We start from the raw sequence: 23,233 nt of genomic DNA on the forward strand, positions 1-23,233 counted from the left end.
GCTATGGAAAGTTCTTACTATGTGGCCTTAATCAAAACTGCAGAAATTACCGCTTAGTCTCTACACCAGATGAGTAAGTCACAGAGAACAAGGTTTTCGTCCTTGTCTAGAGGGAGACAGAGAAACCATGTTACTTTTAAAAGAGGTGGCTTTATGCTGGAGAACTGTAGGACCAGTGTGAAATTAGTCAATCCTGTATTTTACAGTTACTTGGGATTTGGATTGAAAGCTGCAAGACTAGCAACTCTGGGAGCCCTGGAAACGGAAGGTTCGTCTGGGTACCTGTGCTGGTGGGGGTGTGGTGAGAGTGACAGCAGTACTCAGCTTGCCTTTTCCCTTCCTTGGGCAGGGAGTCTATGGAGGAAAGGGTTCTGCTGAATCAGGAAGTACATGTTGTACAATGGACATAATAGCAAGTTCTTTTTCTCCTTTATGAGTTCAGATGTTTTGGTATACATTATTAGCCATTTCTAGAATGAGGTCTGTATATATGGGGAAGAGCCTGTGTGGCCAGGAGGCTGAAGTAGCTGCAGAAACTCAGGCTCAAAAGTGAATTTGGCTGGAGCTTGTTCAAGTACTTGGCTTTTTGTGGGAGATGCACTTGGCTTTGAGCTCAGTTGTTGTTTTTTTGTTTTAATTTTCATTTATTGATTTTAGTGAGAGAGGAGGGAGAGAGAGAGACAGAAATATCAAGCTGTTCCTGTATGTGCCCCGACCAGGGATCAAACCAGCAACCCCTGCACTTTGGGACAATGCTCTGAGTCTAACCAACCAAGCTTTCCAGCCAGAGCAAGAGCTCAGTTTTTGAGGTCCAGCAGAACTGCGTTCAGTTTTAGTGTTGTGATTTGGGGCAAGTTAGCTAACCCTTCTGTGACCCTTTCCACACCTTAAGAAGCTTTGTCATTTAATGCACTTTGCATGGTGCCTACCTCACCATAAACTGTTATTATGATGATGAATGTATAGCATTTCAGAGTTGACAACAACCAATGAGAAAAGTAGAACAGTATTTTCCCCCTATTTTTAGAAGGGAGGGAACTTTTTCCATTGTAGATTTCGGATTTCTTTTGGATGTGATGAAAGCCATGGACCCCTCCAACAAATGCGCATTATGTATAAAATTTGCTTGTAGTTTGAGGGGCTTCCTCAACCCCACAAAGCCTATCTATGGGCCCTGTTAAGAATTCCTGTCTTTGGATGTAGTCATGGGTCTGATTTAATATGATTTTAGGGCCCAGCCACTTTGTTGATTCCTTTCAACCTTATGGGCTTCTTGCTCGCCTCCTTCTCTCACCTCCTTGCCTCTTACTTTGTAGTCTGTTTTGTTTTTTTTTCCCCCAGGGACTGAGGGACATACTTTTCGAAGTGCCTGTCTACCAAGATGGTTAGAAGCAGAGTGGATTTTTGGGGGTACGAAATACCAGTATGGTGGCAACCAAGAAGGCAAGTGATGTTTTTTCACTGGTTGAGATGATTTCTATTTATTTATTTATTTATTTATTTATTTATTTATTTATTTAGAGACAGGAAGGGAGAGAGGTGAGAAGCATCAACTCCTAGTTGCGGCACCTTAGTTGTTTATTGATTGCTTCTCATATGTGCCTTGATGGGGGGGGCTCCAGCCAAGCTAGTGAGCTTGGACTTCAAATGAGTGACCTCTGGGCTCAAGTCAATGACCCCACACTCAAGCTGATGACCTTGGAGTTTCAAACCTGGGACTTCAGTGTCCCAAGCTGATGCTCTAGCTACTGTGCCACCACCAGTTAGGCATGGTTGAAATTATTTTTATACTTGAAGTCTGGAAAAGTTCCATGGTAAACTTTTTCCAGAGCTCAAGAGAAACTTGTCATATTGCAGGGACTCATTACAAATAGATCTTGGTGTGCCTCCAAGAAGTAACATGAAGTGTCAGTGAGCAAGTCAGCTGTCACTTTTTTTTTTCCGAAGTTAGAAGCGGGAGGCAGTCAGACAGACTCCCGCATGCGCCGCATGGGGACCCACCCGCATGCCCACCAGGGGGCAATGCTCTGCCCATCTGGGGCATTGCTCCGTTGCAGCTGGAGCCATTCTAGCGCCTGAGGCAGAGGCCATGGAGTTATCCTCAGCACCTGGGCCAACTTTGCTCCAATGGAGCCTTGGCTGCAGGAGGGGAAGAGAGAGACAGAGAGGAAGGAGAGGGGGAGGGGTAGAGAAGCAGATGGGCACTTCTCCTGTGTGCCTTGGCTGGGAATTGAACCCAGGACTTCCACACACCAAGCTGATGCTCTACTGCTGACAGCTGTCACTCTTTATCCTCCTCTTTCCCTGGCCAAGTGTTGGGGATTAATTCGTACCCTGGATCTAATGCAGTAGGGGTCACTGCCTTCAGCAGGGTGAACTTTCAGGTTTAAATGATTAGCTTTTTAAATTATAGTAAAACTTAAAATTGAGATGATAGGAAGAATAATTCACTTTAAGTATTATAAAAAGAACAGACATTAAAATCAAGGCAAGACTTCTAGCTGCTTTTCATAAGTCCATGAAGCATAATGCTAGGCAGCCGCTCCAGGTCAACTGCGGCTGTCTGGTGAACACACGGAGAGGAGCTGCTGCAGAGAAGCAGGTCCCTTTCCTCCAAAGTGTGAAGCTATGGAAGTTTGCTCTTCTTCTTTTGAAAGCCCTCTATCCTGAACCTCAGCCTCAGCTTTCCTTCATCCTCCTGCAGCTTGTCATTGGCTCGGGAGCTTGCCTCAGGGTCCTTTCCCCCATTGTTTTTCTCACCGTGTCCTTGTGCATTTTGCCCTGGCAGGGGAGGTGGGCTTTGAGCCCTGCTACGCTGAAGTGCTGAGGGTGGTCCGAGGAAAACTTCACCAGCCAGATGAGATCCAAAGAAGTTCCTTCTATGCTTTCTCTTACTATTATGATCGAGCTGTTGATACATACATGATTGGTAAGTTCACTCCCGGGGTCAGTGCAGGTAGGACACTGGACAGGGCTCTGCTGGGAGAGGGAAAGGGGGTGTTGGAAATGCTTCGTCGGAGGTGATCGCCCTGCTTTTCTTTGGTGCTGGTTGTTGAGTAACACCAGTTGCTCAAATGGAAGGGTGCATATGATTGAGAATCTCTTGGAGCTAGAAAATGACCTTAAAAATTTACATGAAAAAAAATTTAAGACTTTAAAAATTGATTTGAGAGAGAGAGCGGAAGACGGGGGTGGAGAGAAACATCGATGTGTTGTTCCAGTTACTCATGCATTCATTACTTGATTTCTTGCTGCTTTTACGTGCCCTGACCAGGGATCGAATCCAGCCAGGGCTATAAAGTCCTTTTTTTTCCTTTCTCCTTTTTATTGACGCATAATCGACATAAAATAAAATGCACATACTTCACTTTTTACTAAAATATATTTGTCATACAACATTAGTTTCAGGTATACAAAATAGTGACTCAGCATTTGTACACCTTCTAAAGCAATATCCGCAGCGAGTCTAGCTAGTAACCATCTGTTACTACACAAAGGTCTTAAAATATTGTTGACTATATTCCCTATGTTGTATTTTACGTCCCCGGACCTGTTTATTTTATGACTGGAAATCTGTCTCTTCTTCCTGTTCCTAGAGCTTTTGCCCATCCTCCTGTCGCCACCTCCTCTCTCGGGCAGCAGCATTTTATTCCTTATATCTGGGAGTCTGTTTGTTTTGTTTTTTAGATTCCACACTGAAGTGAAACCAGGTGGTATTTGTCCTTCTCTGACTTATTTTCATTTAGCATAGAAATGTACATATTTAAAGTGTACAGATCCCTTTGTAGTTCATTAGTGTGATGATTGAGTGTTCACGCTCTTGAGACCTGCCTTTCTCAAACCTTGTTACAACATCAGCACATTACCCGTCTAATGTGAAAAAAATTGTGTACAGTTTGCTAAGTTTTGACATATGTATATACCCATGAAACCATTGCCAAATTCAACATTTAAAACCATATCTATCACCCCAGAGTTTCTTGCCCTTCATAACTTTTTTATTGCAATAGTGATGCTTTTGTTTAGCTGTGCTAGTATATGCACGTGATCTGTCATGGCCTCAGAGATGCATCAATTTTAGGTTTTCTTAAATGGGTCAAATATTTCCGTTGTGGTTAAATAAGTATTACACAAAATAGGTTATAAATAAATAAATAGACTACATAGATTACATTGTATGCATGTCAGGTTTATTCCATTCTCTAATGTTTGAAATGTCTCAGGGTGACATTGGTCACAGCGCACAGTTCGGTAACACGTCATCTGTATACTGTATTGTGTTCACCACCCCAGGTCCCCTTCCATCACCACTCATCCTCCTCTACCCTCCCCTACTGGCCCACCCTCCTATTTCTTTGTCACAGAGGTCACTAGGATGGACTTCCTTCCGTTTCCTTGGCACTTTTTGACATCAGCTACTCTTGTATTTCATTTCAGATTATGAAAAGGGGGGTATTATAAAAGTTGAAGATTTTGAAAGAAAAGCAAAGGAAGGTAAGTGGCAGTGGCAGCCGTTGAAGGCGAATCTGAGGCTGTGCCTGCTAAGCCCAGTGACCTTAAATTGACCTAAAGTGCCAGCCAGCAGAAAGCCTCTCAGAAGGCTGGTTTCCTATCTTTGCCAGGAGCTAAAAGCATTAAGTGGCATAGAGAAATATGAGAATAAAATGGGCTTTAGGAAAATGGTGAAAACCTGTTTTTTCTACATTTCTGAGTTCTTTTCTGTTGTGTTTTTTTTAAATTCAATGTTAATGAAACAGCAAGCACCAAAACATATGGGAGATAGCCACAGAGGCTTCCTGGAGAGAGCCTCTTGAAAATATAAAGAAATGATCTTATCCAGGGGCCCCAAAGGAATGTAACTGGTATTCCCGTCTTTTGAACCCCAGTATTGATAATATATAAGGGACATGGTTGAATTCAGCTCGAACAGTAGGTGATAGAATTTTAGCAAATAAACTAGGGCCTATGCAAATTCGAGTATGTGAAACATCAGAAATGTGCAAGTTCTTACAAAGCTGTAGTCTGACAGAGGCTGTCAGTGCACTTCTAGCTTCCAAGACCCCTAGGCATCAACCAAATGGAGAATTCTCCTTTGCTTATTTTAAGTCTCCATTTAGAGAAAAGTATACACCTCTCACTAGGCTGCACACTTGAGTTCCACTCCTCATTCTCTCTCCCCTTCAGTGTGTGACAACTTGGAAAACTTCACCTCCGGCAGTCCTTTCCTGTGCATGGATCTCAGTTACATCACAGCCTTGTTGAAGGATGGCTTTGGCTTTGCAGACAGCACCATCTTACAGGCAAAGATTTTCTTGATTGCTTATTTGAGAGCTGGGAATAAAGTTAAGAACTTGTTTAGTTAGTAATCAGTGTGGCTATAGGTGGAATTATAAGGGTTTTTATTCAGGCTGTGGGCAAGCTCTGTGTAAGGCACTATGAATGGGTGGGCAGCTTCTAAGTATATTACCAGGCAAGTTAGTCTAGAGGTCACAGAGCAGAAGGCTTGCAGTCCAAATTAAGATGCCCAGGTCCCAGGGTTTAAATCAGTTTCTAAACTTAGGGCAAGAAGCAATGGGAAGCCTAACCAGGTGGTGGCGCAGTGGATAAGAGCATTGGACTGGGACATGGAGGACCCAGGTTCAAAACCCCAAGGTTACTGGCTTGAGCGCAAGCTCATCCGGCTTGAGTGCAGGCTCACCAGCTTGAGTGCAGGGTCCCTGACTTGAGTGTGGGGTCAGAGATATGACCCCACGGTGGCTGGCTTGAAGCCTAAGGTTGCTGGCTTGAGCACAAGGTCGCTGGCTTGAGTATGGAGTCACTTGCTCTGTTGCATCCGCCCAGTCAAGGCACATAAGAGAAAGCAATCAGTGAACAACTAAGAAGACTAAGGAGCCACGATGAAGAATTGATGCTTCTCATCTTTCTTCCTTCCTGTCTGTCCCTATCTGTCCCTCTCTCCGTCTGTCTCTCTCTCTCTCACACACACACACACACACACACAAAGATGCAGTTTCCTGCAAAGTATGAATTTAGAAGCTTATTATGTTCTTGCCTGCCCCTAAATCTATTTCCAACTCCTGTTTTATTTAGGTTCAGGATTAGGGAAAGAGTTCAGGAGGTCCTCTCTGGAAGCCTGGGTTAGTCCACTTTCTTGGGCCAGAAGATTTGGGATCAGACTGGCAGGTGTAGGGCAATAGGCCATGGCAGGAGGGAAGTCATTACAGAGATGGGTCATGGGGAAGCCTCCGAACACTGGTGACTCCCAGTTTTGCCTTGGTTTGGCCACGTAGAGGATTTTGCAGTATTCTCTGCCCATATTGTGCTTACTAGAGTTGGAAATTTAATGAAAATGTGACGACCCTTTTTTTTGTCCTTTCCACAGCTCTCAAAGAAAGTGAACAACATAGAGACAGGCTGGGCCTTGGGGGCCACCTTTCACATGCTGCAGTCTCTGGGAATCTCCCACTGAAGCCAAGCCCTTCCTCTAAGGCCTGCATTTGCCAACAAGCTTTTTAAAGGGGGAAGAAGGGAAGGCTCAGCTGTGTTGAGGTAGTCTGGAAAGCACCTTGCTTTTGTAAGCAGGTCCTGCCCTTCAGCCTAGAGATTTGGGTTTAATGAAGTTCACACATCTAATATGAACCATTACCTAACCATTCTGCTTGCACAGCTGGTACCAGAGTCTAAATCTTTGAGCATGCTTATATGTCACAAAGAACCAAAAGGAAGAGCTTTGGAACTTAACTGTGGAGAAGCCAGGGACAAGTCCCTGGGAACCAAAGAAAAATCTCATTTCAACCCTTTCAGTGCCTCATTCCTTTGAACATTTTAAATTTTCTCTTACATGCTAAACTCAGCTGACTGCAGTCCCATGGCCTCACAACACCAGTTACCTTTTTCCTCTCTGCATATTGTCCCACCCTATACACACCCACCCACCCCTTTAAAAAACAGAGACGAGAAAGTACCTGGTTCTGCTTTTCATGTGTAAGTCAAGGGGCAAGGTACTACCTCTGAAGTTGTATGGTCCTACTTTGTGCTAGCTCATCAGCCAGCTAACTCTTAGCAGTTTGGAAACCCAACTCCTCCCTGCACAGACTGCAGCCTTAAGGAGGCCATGCAGTCTCCAAGAACGTGTTTAAGGAGGTTGTGACTCCCTGGCATAGGCCACCTTCTTGTAGTCATCTTTTTATAAACCAACCGTGGGATTAATGAACATGTCCAACCATGTGGGAATATGTTTATTCAGTGCCAGTACCTCCTTCCAGGCTGTTTACAGTAATTTGTCATCCTAAACTTATTTTCTTTGCATTTTTTTTTTAATTGGTGGAGAATGTGGGCACTGATCCCATTTTCTTTGCATTTCTAAGAAATACATCTATATCTCAGCTTTTGATCTATGGTCAGAGAGTCTAGATTTTGGTAATAGCTCCTTTTAGTTTGCCCTTTTCTTCTGTTTATAGTGGTATCTCTTCCTACATGGCCCCTGATCGTTTTAGTTAACATTCTCTACATTATTTGTCTAGTCCCAGGGTTCCTGATACCCTGCTCAGTGATAACCTGACAGTTCATTTGGTTGGCCATTTTGGCCCACCTCAGTACTGTGGAGTCTCTTCTTGAGTTTGAATGCTCCGAGCTCTTCATTTTGTGAATTATTTCCTCAAAAATTCATTATCTTGTACTTTCCCACATGATCATCACCTGCTTCTTATCTACTCACTCACTGCTCTTCGGCCTGAAAGATCTTCCTGTTAGTTGGCTCACTGACCTTGGCTCCTGAGCTCCAGCTTCTTTCCAGTTTGTATCTCCCAGACTGGCAGCTTCCACAGTACTTCCGTCCAGCTCTCATACGAGATGTTAAATACTGGCCCTCACACTACTTCCTGGGGAACCTTGTTTTTGGTTATTCCATTGAGTCAATAAATATTTAACATCTGATGTACAAGTAACTAGGCAAATTTCTGTATCCTCGTCCCCCAAATTTTAGTTATTTTTTTTTAAGTTCAATGTGGAATTTCTTCAGATTCTTCACACTTTTATTATACTAAGGTCACCTTTATACCTATTGTCTTCCTCAAAAACTGCTAATAATGAAATTGAATCTTTGGAGTTGGAAACAGCCCAAAGACATAATCCAATCTCCTAACTATTGTAGAATTCCCTTGACATTCCTAACTAGCTATCATTCAGCTTCTGGTTAGGCATGTTTTTAGACAGCTCCATTTGGGACTGCACTGATGTTAATAAAACCCCTTCTATATTGAGCTGAAATCTGTCTTCTCAGGGCTGTTCTCTAATCCCTCCTTTCATCCCTTTCAGTCTTTTGAAAACAATTCCTCCCAAGTCCTTTGCAGTTTCTTCTTGAATATAACACAAGGCTTCTAGACCCCTTACCATTTTTGTCACAAAGATCGGGTGCTGAAACCAGTCATATGCTCAATGTTCTCCATGATTGGGAGAGACTGGTTTCTCCTGTAGAAACCAAGTGCTTTCCCAAGAGGTCAGCGGTGTTCACTCATCTCCTCCAGCTTAACGGGTGCAGGGAGGGAAGCTTCCCTGGTCTTGTCAGAGCTTGTCCCTGAAGCTTTGCTCGTCAACGGAGGCTGTTCAGCTTCCTTTGGTCATCCCAAGTACCTCCAGGACATAAGCACTAACTCCAGAAATGGGTCTTCATATATCCTGTTAATCTTGATTAGAACATCAGGATTAACCAGTTTATCCATTTTAGGAGCAATATGGAATAAGCATTTTTATTTCAGATAAAAATGACTTGTCTGTAATGTCCTCCTGCCCCTTAGTGTACCTTTTGGGCCTCTTATTTAAGGAATCTTGTAGAGCCCTGGCCAGGCAGCTCAGCTGGTCAGTTCTGTCCCAAGACACCAAGGTTGTGGGCTTGATCCCTGGTCAGGGCACAACCAATGAATACATAAGTACTGGAAGTAGAATAACAAATCGGTGTTTCTCTCTCATATCAATAAATTAAAAAAAAAAAAGTAACCCTATACAGTCTAATATTGCTGGTAGTTTCCTTTCTATAAATTGTTCATTTATTTCAAATACTTAGGATATGGCTTGGCACATAGTGGATGTTGTGTTTATCGTCGTCCTCTGTGGGTTATGGAGGTCCTTGTAAAGTGTGCCTTAAAATTCTTCCTCTCTTGCTTGATTTTATTTGCATATTTATGGAGAGTCCGTGTTCTCCTTACCTAGGCGACCTTTCTATTTTTTGTGAAAGATGATCTTTCTCTCCTACTGTGACCTTTCTAGACTCTGCTAGTAGTCACATAGCTTTCACAGTGGTTGCCATCTTTCATTCTGGGCACATTTTCCCTGAGATTCCAGGAATGTTTATGACATTGTCACTTTTTTATTCTAGTATCTTACAAATTTTCTATATTTGCCTGAAAAGTTCCCCTGTAGTAATATATTTCTCATTCTTTGAAAAACTATTCCCAAGAATAGCTTAGTTTGGTTCAAAAGCAGACACTTTCTTCTCATCTCATCGTCAAATCAGACTCTTGGGAAAAATGTTTTTTACAGTATACAAAGCTAATGGATCCAAAATCTCTTCATGAGGCGTCTCTGGTACTGTGACGTGAGTGCTTCAGACACCCACAGCACACCCCCCCCCCCATCAGCCACCAGTCTGCAACCAAATATGAACAAATTCTGCTGCTAATCAGACTTTCCCTTTTGATCTGGTTCCTGAGTCTTCAAGCCTGTGCAATAAAATTATTTATTGTTTTATTACTGAACAAACAACGGTGTCCCAGAGAGAAACTGTAAATAAAAAATGAGATCTTTTGTTGTGTTAAAGTAATAACTACCATTAATAAGATCAAGTTTTCTCTTCAGAAAGTCTGGTGTACCTATAACAAAGGTTAAAGCAACTTGTTTGTTATTAATTTTAAAAGAGCAATTCTAACAAAAATGCATCATTTGAATATTTCTAATTCTTACCTTTATCAAAAAATTGTATAAACTTATGACCAGCATTAAAAATAAATTGTATAAATCTTCTCTTTAGAAAGGATTGTTAACAAGTCAAAATGAATGAGACAGCACCTCAGTGATTTGGTTTAGTAATAAAAAGCTCTTTTCAACAAAAACCATAATAGTCTTCTTTTGGGGTTTTTCTTGGCTTGGTTTATATACCCTCCTCACAGGACATTACCATTCATTATTAGGGCTCCACAAACCCCGTAAATAAAGGAGAAAAAGAGACTAGAAAATGCTAATATAAAGTAAGTTTATTAAATTAAATCTTGAAAGTATGTGATGGCCTTGGGAAAAGATGTTCATTTTTCTTCAACATAATCTCCAAAGGAGGAGCAGTCATTTGCTTGCGAAAGCCATAATCTGTTCCTAAAGAGTGAAACAGAGTGAGTGAGAGTCCATGAAGCGTGAGGGCTGGGGAAGGAAACTGCAGTAGCCAAAGAGATTAAAGCAAAACCTTGGCAAAAGTCCCCGATAGATAACTCTTCCCAAGAGTCCCTTCAAAGTGTCTTTAAATGACATTTTTCAGGAAAAAAGGCTGACCAAGCAGCAAAAGGAGTTGAAGCACTTTCATCTTTGAAAGCCCATATTCACTACTTTGATCAAGCCCTTCCTACACTATAAAGTTACTATTTAGGTGGGCCCTAACACCAACAAGCTCAGCAAGAAGAGAAAAAAGATAATTTTTCAGCCAAGAAAATTCAAGTAAGTTAAGTCATTGGTAAAGTCATTCCTCAGTGTCCAAGACTCTTAGAGAGCCGTGAGCAAGCTCTTACTTTGTTTTTTTTTGTTTGTTTGTTTGTTTTTTGTATTTTTCCAAAGCTGGAAATGGGGAGAGACAGTCAGACAGACTCCTGCATGCGCCCGACAGGGATCCACCCGGCACGCCCACCAGGGGGCGACACTCTGCCGCGACCAGAGCCACTCCAGCGCCTGGGACAGAGGCCAAGGAGCCATCCCCAGCGCCCGGGCCATCTTTGCTCCAATGGAGCCTTGGCTGCGGGAGGGGAAGAGAGACAGAGAGGAAGGAGAGGGGGAGGGGTGGAGAAGCAGATGGGCGCTTCTCCTGTGTGCCCTGGCCGGGAATTAAACCTGGGACCCCTTGCACGCCAGGCCGACGCTCTACCACTGAGCCAACCGGCAGGGCCAAGCTCTTACTTTGAGCGGCGACACCGCGTTGGTGGCCTGCAGGCCCCACGTCCGGAGCAGCACGAGCGGGGTGGCGCTGGTTGAGTAGAGCCTCTTGAGCAGGTCAGTAGCGGCCAGAAGAGCAGTGTTGTGGCGCTGTCTGTCTGTCTCATAGCCTGTGAGGTGGCTCATGGAGCCTGGAGGAAAGAAGGAGGTTATAGCCCTAACCCAACAGTGAGGTTTCCTTCCCTGGAAAACCACACAGACTTGCGTCCACCACTTCTGGCTCCTCAGGGGCCTTCTGTGGTCCTGATCCTCCCAAACTATTGATACATGACCCCTGGATACTTCCCTAAGGTACTAAATCCTTACCTAAGTCTTTCCCGTTGAAGGCTGCAGTACTGAGGTGACGGACCAAGCTGGAGATATCCCCGAAGCCCATGTTGACACCTTGTCCTGCAAGGGGATGGACTCTGTGGGCCGCATCCCTAAAAGAGCAGACTTAGGTGTGGCCTCCAGCAGCAGGGTGGGAGGGAGCAGCCCCGCTCTGCTACTGTCTTACCCAATGAGCGCCAGCCGAGGCCGGACGTACTCAGCAGCATGTCCCAACCCGAGAGGAAACAGGACTCGGCTTTTGGCGTCCACTTTGGCCACACTTGGTGGCAACTGGCGAGCTGAGACCTTAGTGGGCTTCAGAAAGGCAACAGCAGAGTCCAGCATAGCACTGGCCGAGTCGACGAAGTCCGTGTGGTTAATATCACTCCACTGAGTAGCATCAGCCACAAAACAAAGTGAAATTTCATCAGTGACTAGAAGGGAATTAAAAATTCAACAAGGAAACCCTTTTTATAACCAAAGCCAAAGGTAATGTTACCTAACATGCCTAAAACAATCTGGACCACAACTGACCAGTCCCTCAAATAAATGCAAAACACACCTTCCCATAATTCCCCACAGGTTTCAGGATCAAGCCAAACTGCTCCTGAGGGGAGCGTGACCTTTCACTAGTCCGCGCCCTCAGCACCAGCCACACTGGGTCCTTCTCTAGCACCCTCTTGCCTCTGACACTCCCCTCTGCTTGGCCTGTCCTCCCACTTCTAGTTCACCAAGGTCTCACCTCCAAGCATCCGGATGCTGTAAGCTCTTTATAAACCTCCCCCCAGACTGTCGTGTCTGTTCACTTCTGTTCTTGTAGCATCCCATGCATACTTCTGACACTACTGAGACGGTCATTTATGTACCTTTCTCCTTATGTGACTATGTGCTTCCTGTAAGCAGGGTCTCACTCTCACTCATCTATCTCCAGACCCTTCTACATAAAAGGCACTTGTAATTAACTGCTAAATGAATGTATGACAAAGGCCTGTGCCAGAAATACATGCAAAGTGACCCAAACAGGGTAGCAGCTGTCTTGGAAGCCACTTCATTATGTTCAGTTCCTTTGGTTTTATTTTGGGGGGCGGGGGGGCAGACATGGACAGACAGAAAGGGAGAGAGATGAGAAGCATCAGCTCATAGTTATGGCACTTTAGTTGTTCATTGATTGCTTTCTCATACGTGCCTTGACCCGGGGGCTCCAGCTGAGCCAGTGACCCCTTGCTCAAGCCAGTGACCCCGTGCTCAAGCCAGATGAGCCCACGCTCAAGCCAGTAGCCTTGGCATTTTGAACCTGGCTCCTCAGCACCCAGGTCAATGCTCTACCCACTGTGCCACCACCTGGTTGGGCCAGTTCCTTTTGTTGTTGCAACTACAGAGCAGTGAAGCTTAAGTTCTTCAGTGTGAAGTCATTAGTGAGTTTGTTGAGTTTGATGGTTAAAACCACAGCCTTGAAGACCAGCCTCACTTTAGAACCATGCTCTGCAGTAGATGTATGACTCTGGGCAAGTTACCTATCTCTAAATGAGCATGTTAACAGTACCTACCTCAAAGGGTCAGTGATTTAAATGAATAAATAGAGATAAAACTCTTCCCTTGTACCTGACACATAGTAAGTGTTCAATAAATGTTACCAGTTATTACTATTAATGACTTTAGATAAACATAGCACTTAAACTCTAAAAATATTGTGCCAGCCTGACCAGGCGGTGCGCAGTAGATAGAGCATCGGACTGGGATGCGGACGACCCGGGTTCGAGACCCCGAGGTTGCCAGCTTGGGTGCGGGCTCATCTCTGGCTTGAGCAAAAAGCTCACCAGCTTGAACCCAAGGTCGCTGGCTCCAGCAAGGGGTTACTCAGTCTGCTGAAGGCCCGTGGTCAAGGCACATATGAGAGGGCAATCAATGAACAACTAAGGTGTTGCAACACGCAATGAAAAACTGATGATTGATGCTTCTCATCTCTCTTCGTTCCTGTCTGTCTGTCCCTGTCTATCCCTCTCTCTGACTCTCTCTCTGTCTTTGTAAGAAATAAAAATAAATAAAAAAATAAAAATATTGTGCCATATTATCTAAAGGCTGTATTACTGCAGAATAATCATTACTATTTGTTGAGCTCCTATAATGTACAAGGTATGTTACAAGCATTTTACATAAAGCCTTTCATCTTAAGTCTTTAGGTTTTTATTTATTTTTATTATTAATAACCCAAGAGGTTCGTGATAGCACTTCATTTATCAGATTTACTGTTAGTAACATTAATGAACCCACATCTGTCTATAAGGCTTACTCTTAAGCTCCCCACTGAAATGTGCTCAGCCTTCTCTCCAAAACACTTCCAATGAATTAGGCTCCAAAGATTCAGGTATCTGGGACCTAGTAGAGCTGTTCAAGATTATCCAAGTATTACAGCTTCAATCAAGATCAATGCTAACCACCACCAGGCAGCTGTTTCAATCGGCATAAAGCAGCGCATGGCCCTCAGAAGAGCGTACAAGTTACTGATTTCTATAGTTTGGGTCTCCCTGAATGCCATCCCCCACATAATCCAGACCACATTCGGTTACAGCTGGTTAGCTATTTCTCTTCCTACTGAAAACCCCCTTTCTGTATCGCATCGTCAGGTGGACAAGTTGATACTCACAAAGGCGGAGTTAATGGCGTCCACAAAGTTTTCCTCATCCATGCTGACCAGCTCTGCTGCGTGTTCGTGGGATGTGGACCAAACCAAGGAACTCATGGTGTCTGAGAGCTGTCTCAAAAGAACAGCAGCAATACTGAGAGCCAGAACTTCTGTTCTGGGCCTCCCAAGCATAAAGGTACAAAGGGGAAACAGAGCTAGCCTAGAGACAGTCACCTGAAATCTAAATAAGGCTGAGAGAAAATGCAGTCCTAACAGAGGAAGGGTGGACGTGTTTAAGCAGACCAGCCAGAAGGACTTCTTACCGGGAGCAGAGCGATGGGCCCAGACGGAAGAAATCTCTGCCAAGCTACGTTGTTTTCTGTGACCTGTAATAGAACAGTTCTTGTGAGACGTCCACACTGACACCTACAGGGTCCCCAGATGGTGGGTCCAGGATCTGACCTCGGATAAATGCAGAGTGGCCACAACAGCAGACTGGTCATAGTTCCAGCTCACATTCTGGATTCCAGCAGCTTGCCGTACTTCTGAGTTGCGACCATCTGCACCAATCTGCACGGAGACAAGAGCCTGCTAAGTCTTACCATCTTCTAGTAAATGAAACTGTTCCATAAATTTGTCTCTGTCCCCTAAATACTTCTGTAGTTCCAACTGCTGGGAAGCCCATCTGTGGCAGTAGCTTTTTACCATGCCTGTCCCACTCACAGCCTCTAAAGGGGCAGCCCTCCTGTGGGACCCCAGCCTCAGCTGATGGACCAAAGCTGGGCCATGCGACCCATGAGGCCCAGACACAGGTCAAACTCAGCCGGATTCTCTTGCTGTTTGAATTAGAAAGCAATAAGCAGGCACTAGGACTGAACAGTCCTGGTGTGAGGTGAGGAATGGCTGCCATGGAAAAAGGGATGCTGCCCTGGCCGTTTTGCTCAGTGGTAGAGTGTCGGCCTGGCGTGCAGAAGTCCCAGGTTCGATTCCTGGCCAGGGCACACAGGAGAAGCGCCATTTGCTTCTCCACCCCTCCCCCTCTCCTTCCTCTCTGTCTCTCTCTTCCCCTCCCGCAGCCAAGGCTCCATTGGAGCAAAGTTGGCTCGGGCACTGGGGATGGCTCCATGGCCTCTGCCTCAGGCGCTAGAATGGCTCTGGTTGCAACAGAGCAACGCCCCAGATGGGCAGAACATCGCCCCCTGATGGGCATGCCAGGTGGATCCCGGTCAGGCGCATACAGGAGTCTGTCTGACTGCCTCCCCATTTCCAACTTCAGAAAAATACAAAAAAAAAAAAAAAAAAAAGAGGATGCTGAAGAGCCTGACCTGCGGGGGCGCAGTGAGTAAAGCGTTGACCTGGGTTGCTGAGGTTGCCGGTTCGAAACCCCGGGCTTCCCTGGTCAAGGTGCATATGGGAGTTGATGCTTTCTGCTCCTCCCCCCCTTCTCTCTCTCTGTCCCCTCTAAAATGAATAAATAAAATCTAAAATAAATAAATTTAAATAAATAGAAAAGGGGACGCTGAAGAGGAGAGAGAGAAAAACATGGAAGGCACAAGGTAAGGAGTGGAGTACAAGCCTCCTGAGAGGGAAAGAACAGCCTCAATTTCTGACACCCTGTCCCTGTGAAGCCAGCTGTCCTCTATTTCATGACCTAAGATGATCCAGGAGAGTGTGTCCTGTACAGAGGTTACAACAAGGCCATCTTAACTTGAGCTGGCTTAAGTGGGTACTGGTCCTTCTAACCAGAGCTTTGCCTCAAATTAACATCAACTGCAGCTTAGACGTAAACCTAGAGACCCTAGAATTCAGGATAAGATAGGGATATCCAAGACCCCTGGTGAAATAAGAATCTTCAACTACCAACAATTTGGTCTGGAGGGTGCTGCCATCACCTAGGGTAATATGAACCCAAGGGCTGGAGTCTGCCATGGAAAATGGATCGGGCCAGGCATAGCCGACTGCTTTGCTCCTGTAGAGAACAGTCACTCGGTCTAGGGAGGTCAGAGAGAAAAAACAAAACATTAGAAAGGTGGCCCACAGAGGCTGAGGAAAAAGCCATGAACTAAACTGAAAGCAAGGTCCCAGGACAGCTGTCTCTTGTCACTTACTCTTAAAAAGAAAAGTAGTATCTAAAAAACCCTCATGTGAGCAGTGCTATCCCGAGAGCTGATAAATGACAAAAACCACAGGGATTAATGTCAAAAAAAATGAGGCTCTCCATGAATTATCAGCCTATCCCAGGCACTCTCCCCTCGCCCCCTCCTGCTCCTCTAGTTCACGCTGCACTTAAACAAGCCCACGTGTGCTTCCCGAGCAAACAGCATGGGAACACCACGGGCTCAAACTATGTAAGACTTTACAAGATTTTTCTTCCCACTGAAAATCATTTTACTTTTATGATCATAAAAATGATATGCCCATAGTAAAAGTCTGAACAAAATAAGGTTTAAAAGGGGGTGGGAATCACCCTTAATCATACCATTCAGAGACGACTACAGTTACAGCTTTGCTATGTGGCACACCCACCCTCACACACAACTGGGACCATATCACACATACTTTTATTCACCAATATACTACAGGACATGTTTCCAAGTGACTAAATATTAGATCTAAATAAATTATCTTTAAAAGCTGCATAGAGCCTGACCGGGCGGTGGCGCAGTGGATAGAACATTGGACTGGGATGCGAAAGACCCAGGTTCGAGACCCCGAGGTCGCCAGCTTGAGTGTGGGCTCATCTGGTTTGAGCAAAAGCTCACCAGGTTGAGCCCAAGGTCACTGGCTCAAGCAAGGGGTTACTCAGTCTGCTGAAGGCCCGCGGTTAAGGCACGTATGAGAAAGCAATCAATAAACAATTAAGGTGTTGCAACACGCAAAGAAAAACTAATGATTGATGCTTCTCAACTCTCCGTTTCCTGTCTGTCTGTCCCTGTCTATCCCTCTCTCTGACTCTCTCTCTGTCTTTGAAAAAAAAAAAAAAGGCAAAAAAGCTGCACAGAAGTTTATTACATGGCTGAACTACTACCCCATATCAGAAAGCATTTAAACTGCTTTCAATTTCTCTCTCTCTAATCCTGAAATATTTGTAAATCATATAAGGAATTTATATCCAGAATATTTGAAGAACTCTTATAATTCAAAAATAAGACAAATAATCCAGTTTTAAAATGGGCAAAATATTCTTAATATACCTTTCTCCAAAGATATACTAACGGCCAACAAGCACATGAAAATATGCTCAACATTATTAGTCATCAGGGAAATACAATCAAAACTATGACATACTAGTCACCGAGATGCCAATCATTTTTATTAAAAACATGGAGGAAAGGAAGTATTTAGTGAGTATGTTAAGAAATTGGAACCCTTATATAGAGGGTGAGGCAAAAGTAAGTTTACAGTTGCTCGTATGGAAAATAATACAATAATTAATAAATAATCAAAATAAACCGTCATGGACTAATAACTGTAAATCTACTTTTGCTAACCCTGTACTGATGGTAAGAAAGTGAAATGGTGCAATCTCTTTTTTTGAGAGTAAGAGAGAGAGAGATAGAGAGAGGGAAAGGAAGGAAGTAGGAGAGGAAGGAAGAGGGAAAAAGAGAGGGGAAGGGAGAGGAAGTGAGAGGAAGGGCGAGGAAGGGAGGGGGAGAGACAGACACATCAACTCGTTCCACTTTGCTGTGTACTCATTGCTTGCTTCTCATATGTGCCCTGACCAAGGACTGAACCGAAGACCTAGGCACTCCAGGATGATGCTCTATCTCATGAGCCACCCATCCAGGGCCAGTGCAGCCTCTCTGAAAAGTTTGGAAGTTTATGAAAATGTTAAATAGCATTGTTATCTAACCAGCAATCCTACTCCTAATTATCCACCCAGAAGAAATGACAACCTATGTACACACAAAAACTTGTACACAAATGCCTGACCAGGCGGTGGCACAGTGGATAGAACATTAGATTGGGATGCGGAGGACACAGGTTCGAGACCCCGAGGTTGCCAGCTTGAGCGTGGGCTCATCTGGTTTGAGCAAAGCTCACCAGCTTGAACCCAATGTCGCTGGCTTGAGCAAGGGGTTACTCGGTCTGCTGAAGGCCCATGGTCAAGGCACATATGAGAAAGCAATCAATGAACAACTAAGGTGTCACAACGAAAAACTAATGATTGATGCTTCTCATCTCTCTCTGTTCCAGTCTGTCTGTCTCTATCTATCCCTCTGACTCTCTCTCTCTGTCTGTAAAAACAAACGAACAAAAAAGAACTTGTACACAAATGTTCACAGCATCATTCACAATCACCAAAAAGTGGCAACAGTCCTGGCTGGATAGCTCAGTTGGTTGAGCATCGTCCCAAAGCGCAGAGGTTGCTGGTTCAAACCCCAGCACATACAGGAACAGATCAGTGTTTCTACCTGTCTCTTGCTCTCCATTCCCCTCTCACTGAAGTCAACAAATACACATTAAAAAAAAAAGTGGAAACAACCTAAATGTCTATCAACTTTGTGAATGAATAAACAAAATGTGGTGTATTCACACAAAGGAATACATTTGGCAATGAAAAAGAATGGGGTACTGTTACATGCTACAACATGAATAAGTCTCAAAAACATGTTCAGTGGGAGAAGTCAGACACAAAAATATATATATTATATGAGACTCTCTGTGAAATGTCCAGAATAGGCAAATCCCGAGAGTGAGCAAGTAGATGAGCGGTGTCGGGCTGAGTATGAGATTGAGGAATAGTATAAAAGGGCACAAGGTTTCCTTCTGAGGTAACAGAGACGTTCTAAACTAATACTGTGATGATAGTAGCACAACTCTATAAATAAAATAAAAACAATTGAATTCTACACTTAAAATGGGTATATTTTAGGGTAAGTAAATTATACCTGAACAAAGCTGTAAAAGAAAGAAGAACAAATCTCAGATAAGTATCAGAACATTTGTGTATGGTAGACCTTAGTATCTGTAAAAGGGAGCCTTTCTTCCAGGAAGCTCTCACATAACTCTGAACAGAAGGAAGATGGAAAGGTGGGCCTCACCTGACACGGCCGCCAGCTGCTTAGTGAGAGCGTGCATGATGACATCGTTTTCCACTATGTAGCCCATATCATCTAAGTTATCCTTATCGAACATGATCAGGGCCTCGGAGCAGGCGTCCCACACCTGGAAACACAAAGGGAAGTCTGCATTATAACCTGAGATGAAAACGGTACTCAGAAACTGAGGACTACTTTCCCAAGTGACAGAAGCAGAAAAATCACAATTTGTCAGCCCCTCCGTCAGGATGTAAGGTGAGAAGAAAATTCTCTTGGGAATGCTTGCCTCCACTTCCTTAGACTAACCGTGAACTTTGTCTGATTCCTTCCACATTCACAGAATGTGGACTCCCACATCTAAACACAAGACAAACCAAGATAGCTTGCTAAGAGTGATTAAGGAGCCCTGGCCAGATCAGTTGGTTAGAGTGTCACCCCAATGCTCCAAGGTGGCGGGTTCGATCCCTACTCAGGGCATGGTCCAATGAATGCATAAATAAGTGGAACAACAAATAGATGTTTCTCTCTCAAACCAATAAATAAACATTTTAAAAAAGAAAGGAAAAAAAAAAAAGAGCCTGACTTGTGATGGCGAAGTGGATAAACCATCAACCTGAAATGCTAAGGTTGCCGGTTCAAAACCCTGGGCTTGCCTGGTCTAGGCACATATGAGAAATAACTACTACAAGTTGATGCTTCCCACTCCTCCCTTTTGCTCTCTCTAAAATCAATAAATAAAATCTTAAAAAAAAGAAAAGGTGATAAAGGAAGCACCTGCATTCGCCGAAAGGCTCTGTATCTCATGTTGCAGATGTGGTCCCAGGCACCAAAACCTACAAAAGAAATGATCTATATAGAGACTAGAGCATCCTTCCTGGGCTCCCCCCCTTTGTCCCTCCACCCTGTTAAATTAGAGGCTGTCTGCAGTGTTCTCCCTAACAGAGAAACACTCTCCTTTCATCCTGTTTGATGGTAGGAGCTAAGCTACTCTGTTCCCCAGTTCAGAAGATACAGAATGAAAAGAGACCCAGCTTTCATGATTAATAGATCAAATCACAGTAAAGTAGGGCAAATAAATCAGAAAAGCAAAGCCATAGTGTTCTTTTTTCTTTGCCATCCTATCGAAGTTACAAAGTCTCTACAGAACAGCTATTTTTTGCTGAACTCCATGGCACTGAAGAGATTCATTCACTGAGGAAATATTTACAGAGCACCTACAATGTGCCAGACATATCCTAGGTACTAAGGAAAAAGTGGGAAACCAGACAAAGTCCCCACCCTTCAGTCTAGTTTTATTATTTCTAGTTTATTATTTGTAATAAAAACAAATACATAATATATAATATCAGGTAGTAATGTTATGAAGAAGAATAAATCAGTAGAAGAGGCTAGAGCAGCGGTTCTCAACCTGTGGGTCGCGACCCCGGTGATGCAAGCATCTAATTTTAGATAGAGTGGTTCTACACAGGGTGGCCTGAGGGAGTAACATTTGGCAGAGGCCTAAAGACAATCTGCTAACTGGTTCTGCGGGTACACATCTATCTACACCCCAAAACATTTATTACACAGGCTCCCTACAGGGCTGACTCTGGGAATGAAGCGGGTGCTGCTATTGGAGATGAATGGTCATTAGTTCATACAGTTTTAGTTCCACCAATTCATAATGACCCAACATGACAAATGAAGTCTATATGATGGACCCACATGTCCCAAGGATGTCTTCATCAGACTGCAAGTTGACACACTAACAATCCAGAGGTCCTCATCTTCAACTCTGTGCCAGACTACCAATCCACACCCCTCTCCCCCACCCACTTCCATGAACTCACTCCTCCTGAGATGCTCTGGGACTGTGTGTGCCCTAGGGGGCACATTGGAAAGCCGAGACAGGAGGTTGGTTCTATGAGAAAGGACAGTCTACTCACTACTCAGAAGGGTTGCTGAGCCAGGGGAAATGGAGCTGACCCTGTTGCTGTAAGTTTCTGGCAATTTCTCCAATACTTTCTTTGGACCTGCTTCTAGCAACAGGATTTTCTTATCATGAAAGTGAATATCATGTCCTAAAGAAAAACAAAAAGAAAAAAGAAAAATTTGTATTATTTTAGGAAAATCAGAATTTTTTTTCATTTCCAAGAAAAGCCATAGATTAATTTCTTAGCCTTTAGGACACAAATTTCTCACAGGACACACAAAAAAGCAATGCCATGCAGAGTCCTGGCAATACCACACACCACCATTTCAGCCATACGAACCACCCTGCCAACCATTGTGAGACTCCCCCAGACAGTCCAACATTCACCACCTGCAAAGAAGCAAATAACAGTAAAACCCATAACAAGTCAACAGAATTCCCTGGGAAGGAAGAATGAAGTAAAAACAATTGCAGTAGTTAGACACCACATATTTCCAATCTTCAAATTATTACATCACTGAAAATGACAAATCCTGTTCAACAGAAAAAATGTAGTTAATAAGCAAAATCTATTGGGCCCTCAAGATTAAATCAAGGATAAAGTATTAAAGTCTGTGAAGGAAAAGGGAGCCAAAATATACATCAGTTGTGCCTACAAATCTGGTCCTAAAACACTGACCAGAAAATTAAAAGGGGACTTGGGGATTCTATTGCTTGGTGACTGAAGCACATTACAGCCAGTCCCTCCACAGGGTCTCAGAGAAAGATACAGGGGAAAATATAAGCAGTGAGCCCTGGCCAGGTGGTTCCGTTGGCTGGAGTGTCATCCCAATGCACCAGGGTTATGGGTTCAATCCCCAGTCAGGGCACACACAAAGAGGACTCAACCAGAGAATGCATGATGTGCAGACAATAAATCACTGTTTCTCTCTCTCCCCCCTCCGCCTTTCCTTTCTCTAAAAACCAATTTTAAAATTTTAAATAAAAACATATGCAAAATGCTTTAAAATATGCCTATCCATAGCAAGTGCTCAATAATTGATAACTATGTTTTATACACTGCTCACAAAGATTAGGGGATATTTTATCACTTCATATTCATTTTTGAAATATCCTCTAATTTTTGTGAGCAGTATATAATTACTCTGAGACTTAAGCCCATCAACTCATACAAATCATTGTTTCCCACCAGTTTACTATATGAGAAGCCATCCTAGTGAAGATGTGGCTGTCACCCCCTAATTCTCAAGTCAACAAAGACTTTCAAACTATTAGTTATCTTTGTGAGGAAGTGAGACACAAAGAGAGAAACATCAATTTGTTGTTACACTTATTTATGCATTTATTGGTTGATTCCTGCACGTGTCCTGACCAGGGATCAAACCTGCAACCTTAATGTGTCAGACCCATGCGCTAACCATCTGAGCTATCCAGCCACAGCGAAAATGTTCTAAAATGTATTGTGATGGGCGCACAATTCTGTGAGCATACTAAAGCTATTAAATTTAATGCTTTAAATGGGTGAACTTTGTGTTATGCAAATTATATTTCAACGAAGCTGTTAAAAAAAAAACAAAAAAAAACTAGCCCAATGCAACAATGCCTGACTGCTTCCAACTGTGCCCATAACTAAATAACCCTGAGCAAGTCTGTTTCCCTACACGTTGGAAGGACTCCTAAGGTCCATCCCACTTTTGACCCTTGGGAACCCCAAACAACCAAATGCTTGCCCTAGAGTCCTGGGGCTCTTCTCAGGACGGAATGGACCACAAGATTCACAGTGCTCAGACTTTGGGAAAACGGTGCCAGGGCTCCCAAGGTTCTCATGGCTCCTCCCGGCCCCGCTCCCCGACACTACTGGCCTTGGAGATGCGCTTACCCAAAGCACAGGCCATGGCGGCGCCCACCAGACCTCCACCGGCCACCACTACATCGTACACGGTTTCAGCCGGGGCGCTGGCCCACCTCCGACAGCTGACTAGCGGGCCTCTCCGGGTGGCTACAGGTGCAGCCCTCAACCGGCTCGCAGCCCTCAGGGCCGCCATGGTTACACTTGCGCGCACTAGGCACTCCACACGGCCTGCCTTGGGTAGCACTTCCAGATCAGAGCCCTCCAATCATTTGCCGCCTCAGCCAAACGCGATCTCAGAACCGGAAATA

At 44.1% G+C, this 23,233-nt stretch overlaps 2 protein-coding genes and 1 non-coding gene across 3 annotated transcripts in view; 2 read left to right on the forward strand and 1 right to left on the reverse strand.

The window, feature by feature from the left end:
- ENTPD5 (ectonucleoside triphosphate diphosphohydrolase 5 (inactive)) overlaps positions 1 to 10,106 on the forward strand; it is a 41,200-nt gene extending 31,094 nt beyond the window's left edge. The window contains exons 10-15 of the mRNA XM_066344218.1: positions 207 to 268; positions 1,342 to 1,443; positions 2,789 to 2,929; positions 4,438 to 4,494; positions 5,185 to 5,300; positions 6,383 to 10,106. Coding sequence (XP_066200315.1) covers positions 207 to 268; positions 1,342 to 1,443; positions 2,789 to 2,929; positions 4,438 to 4,494; positions 5,185 to 5,300; positions 6,383 to 6,469 — 565 coding nt within the window. The 3' untranslated portion in view covers positions 6,470 to 10,106. The remainder of the gene's footprint in view (positions 1 to 206; positions 269 to 1,341; positions 1,444 to 2,788; positions 2,930 to 4,437; positions 4,495 to 5,184; positions 5,301 to 6,382) is intronic.
- Positions 3,777 to 3,876, forward strand: LOC136377993 (small nucleolar RNA U13). Its single transcript, XR_010746585.1, has one exon. It is a non-coding gene; the product is annotated as a small nucleolar RNA U13 (small nucleolar RNA).
- Positions 10,107 to 10,226: 120 nt separating the features above from the next.
- On the reverse strand, positions 10,227 to 23,193 carry COQ6 (coenzyme Q6, monooxygenase). Its single transcript, XM_066344217.1, has 12 exons — positions 22,953 to 23,193; positions 21,087 to 21,221; positions 19,936 to 19,994; positions 19,165 to 19,288; positions 15,980 to 16,110; positions 14,582 to 14,689; positions 14,443 to 14,505; positions 14,141 to 14,248; positions 11,684 to 11,886; positions 11,494 to 11,609; positions 11,152 to 11,318; positions 10,227 to 10,362 (listed from the first exon to the last, which is right to left on the reverse strand). The coding sequence occupies exons 1-12, from the start codon at positions 23,116 to 23,118 to the stop codon at positions 10,333 to 10,335; spliced, it is 1,410 nt and encodes a 469-aa protein (XP_066200314.1). The 5' UTR covers positions 23,119 to 23,193; the 3' UTR covers positions 10,227 to 10,332.
- Positions 23,194 to 23,233: the final 40 nt, after the last annotated feature.

The sequence above is a fragment of the Saccopteryx leptura genome, chromosome 6 (genome assembly GCF_036850995.1).
Source record: "Saccopteryx leptura isolate mSacLep1 chromosome 6, mSacLep1_pri_phased_curated, whole genome shotgun sequence".
NCBI lineage: Eukaryota > Metazoa > Chordata > Mammalia > Chiroptera > Emballonuridae > Saccopteryx > Saccopteryx leptura.

Excerpts from the sequence above, each read along its gene's own strand:
- COQ6 (XM_066344217.1), bottom strand. The coding sequence starts at position 23,118 with ATGGCGGCCCTGAGGGCTGCGAGCCGGTTGAGGGCTGCACCTGTAGCC. Across the intron at positions 16,111-19,164 it reads GCAGCTGGCGGCCGTGTCAG|ACCGAGTGACTGTTCTCTAC; the intron begins GTGAGGCCCACC and ends TGACCTCCCTAG. Across the intron at positions 14,506-14,581 it reads CCACTCTGCATTTATCCGAG|GTCACAGAAAACAACGTAGC; the intron begins GTCAGATCCTGG and ends GTTCTATTACAG.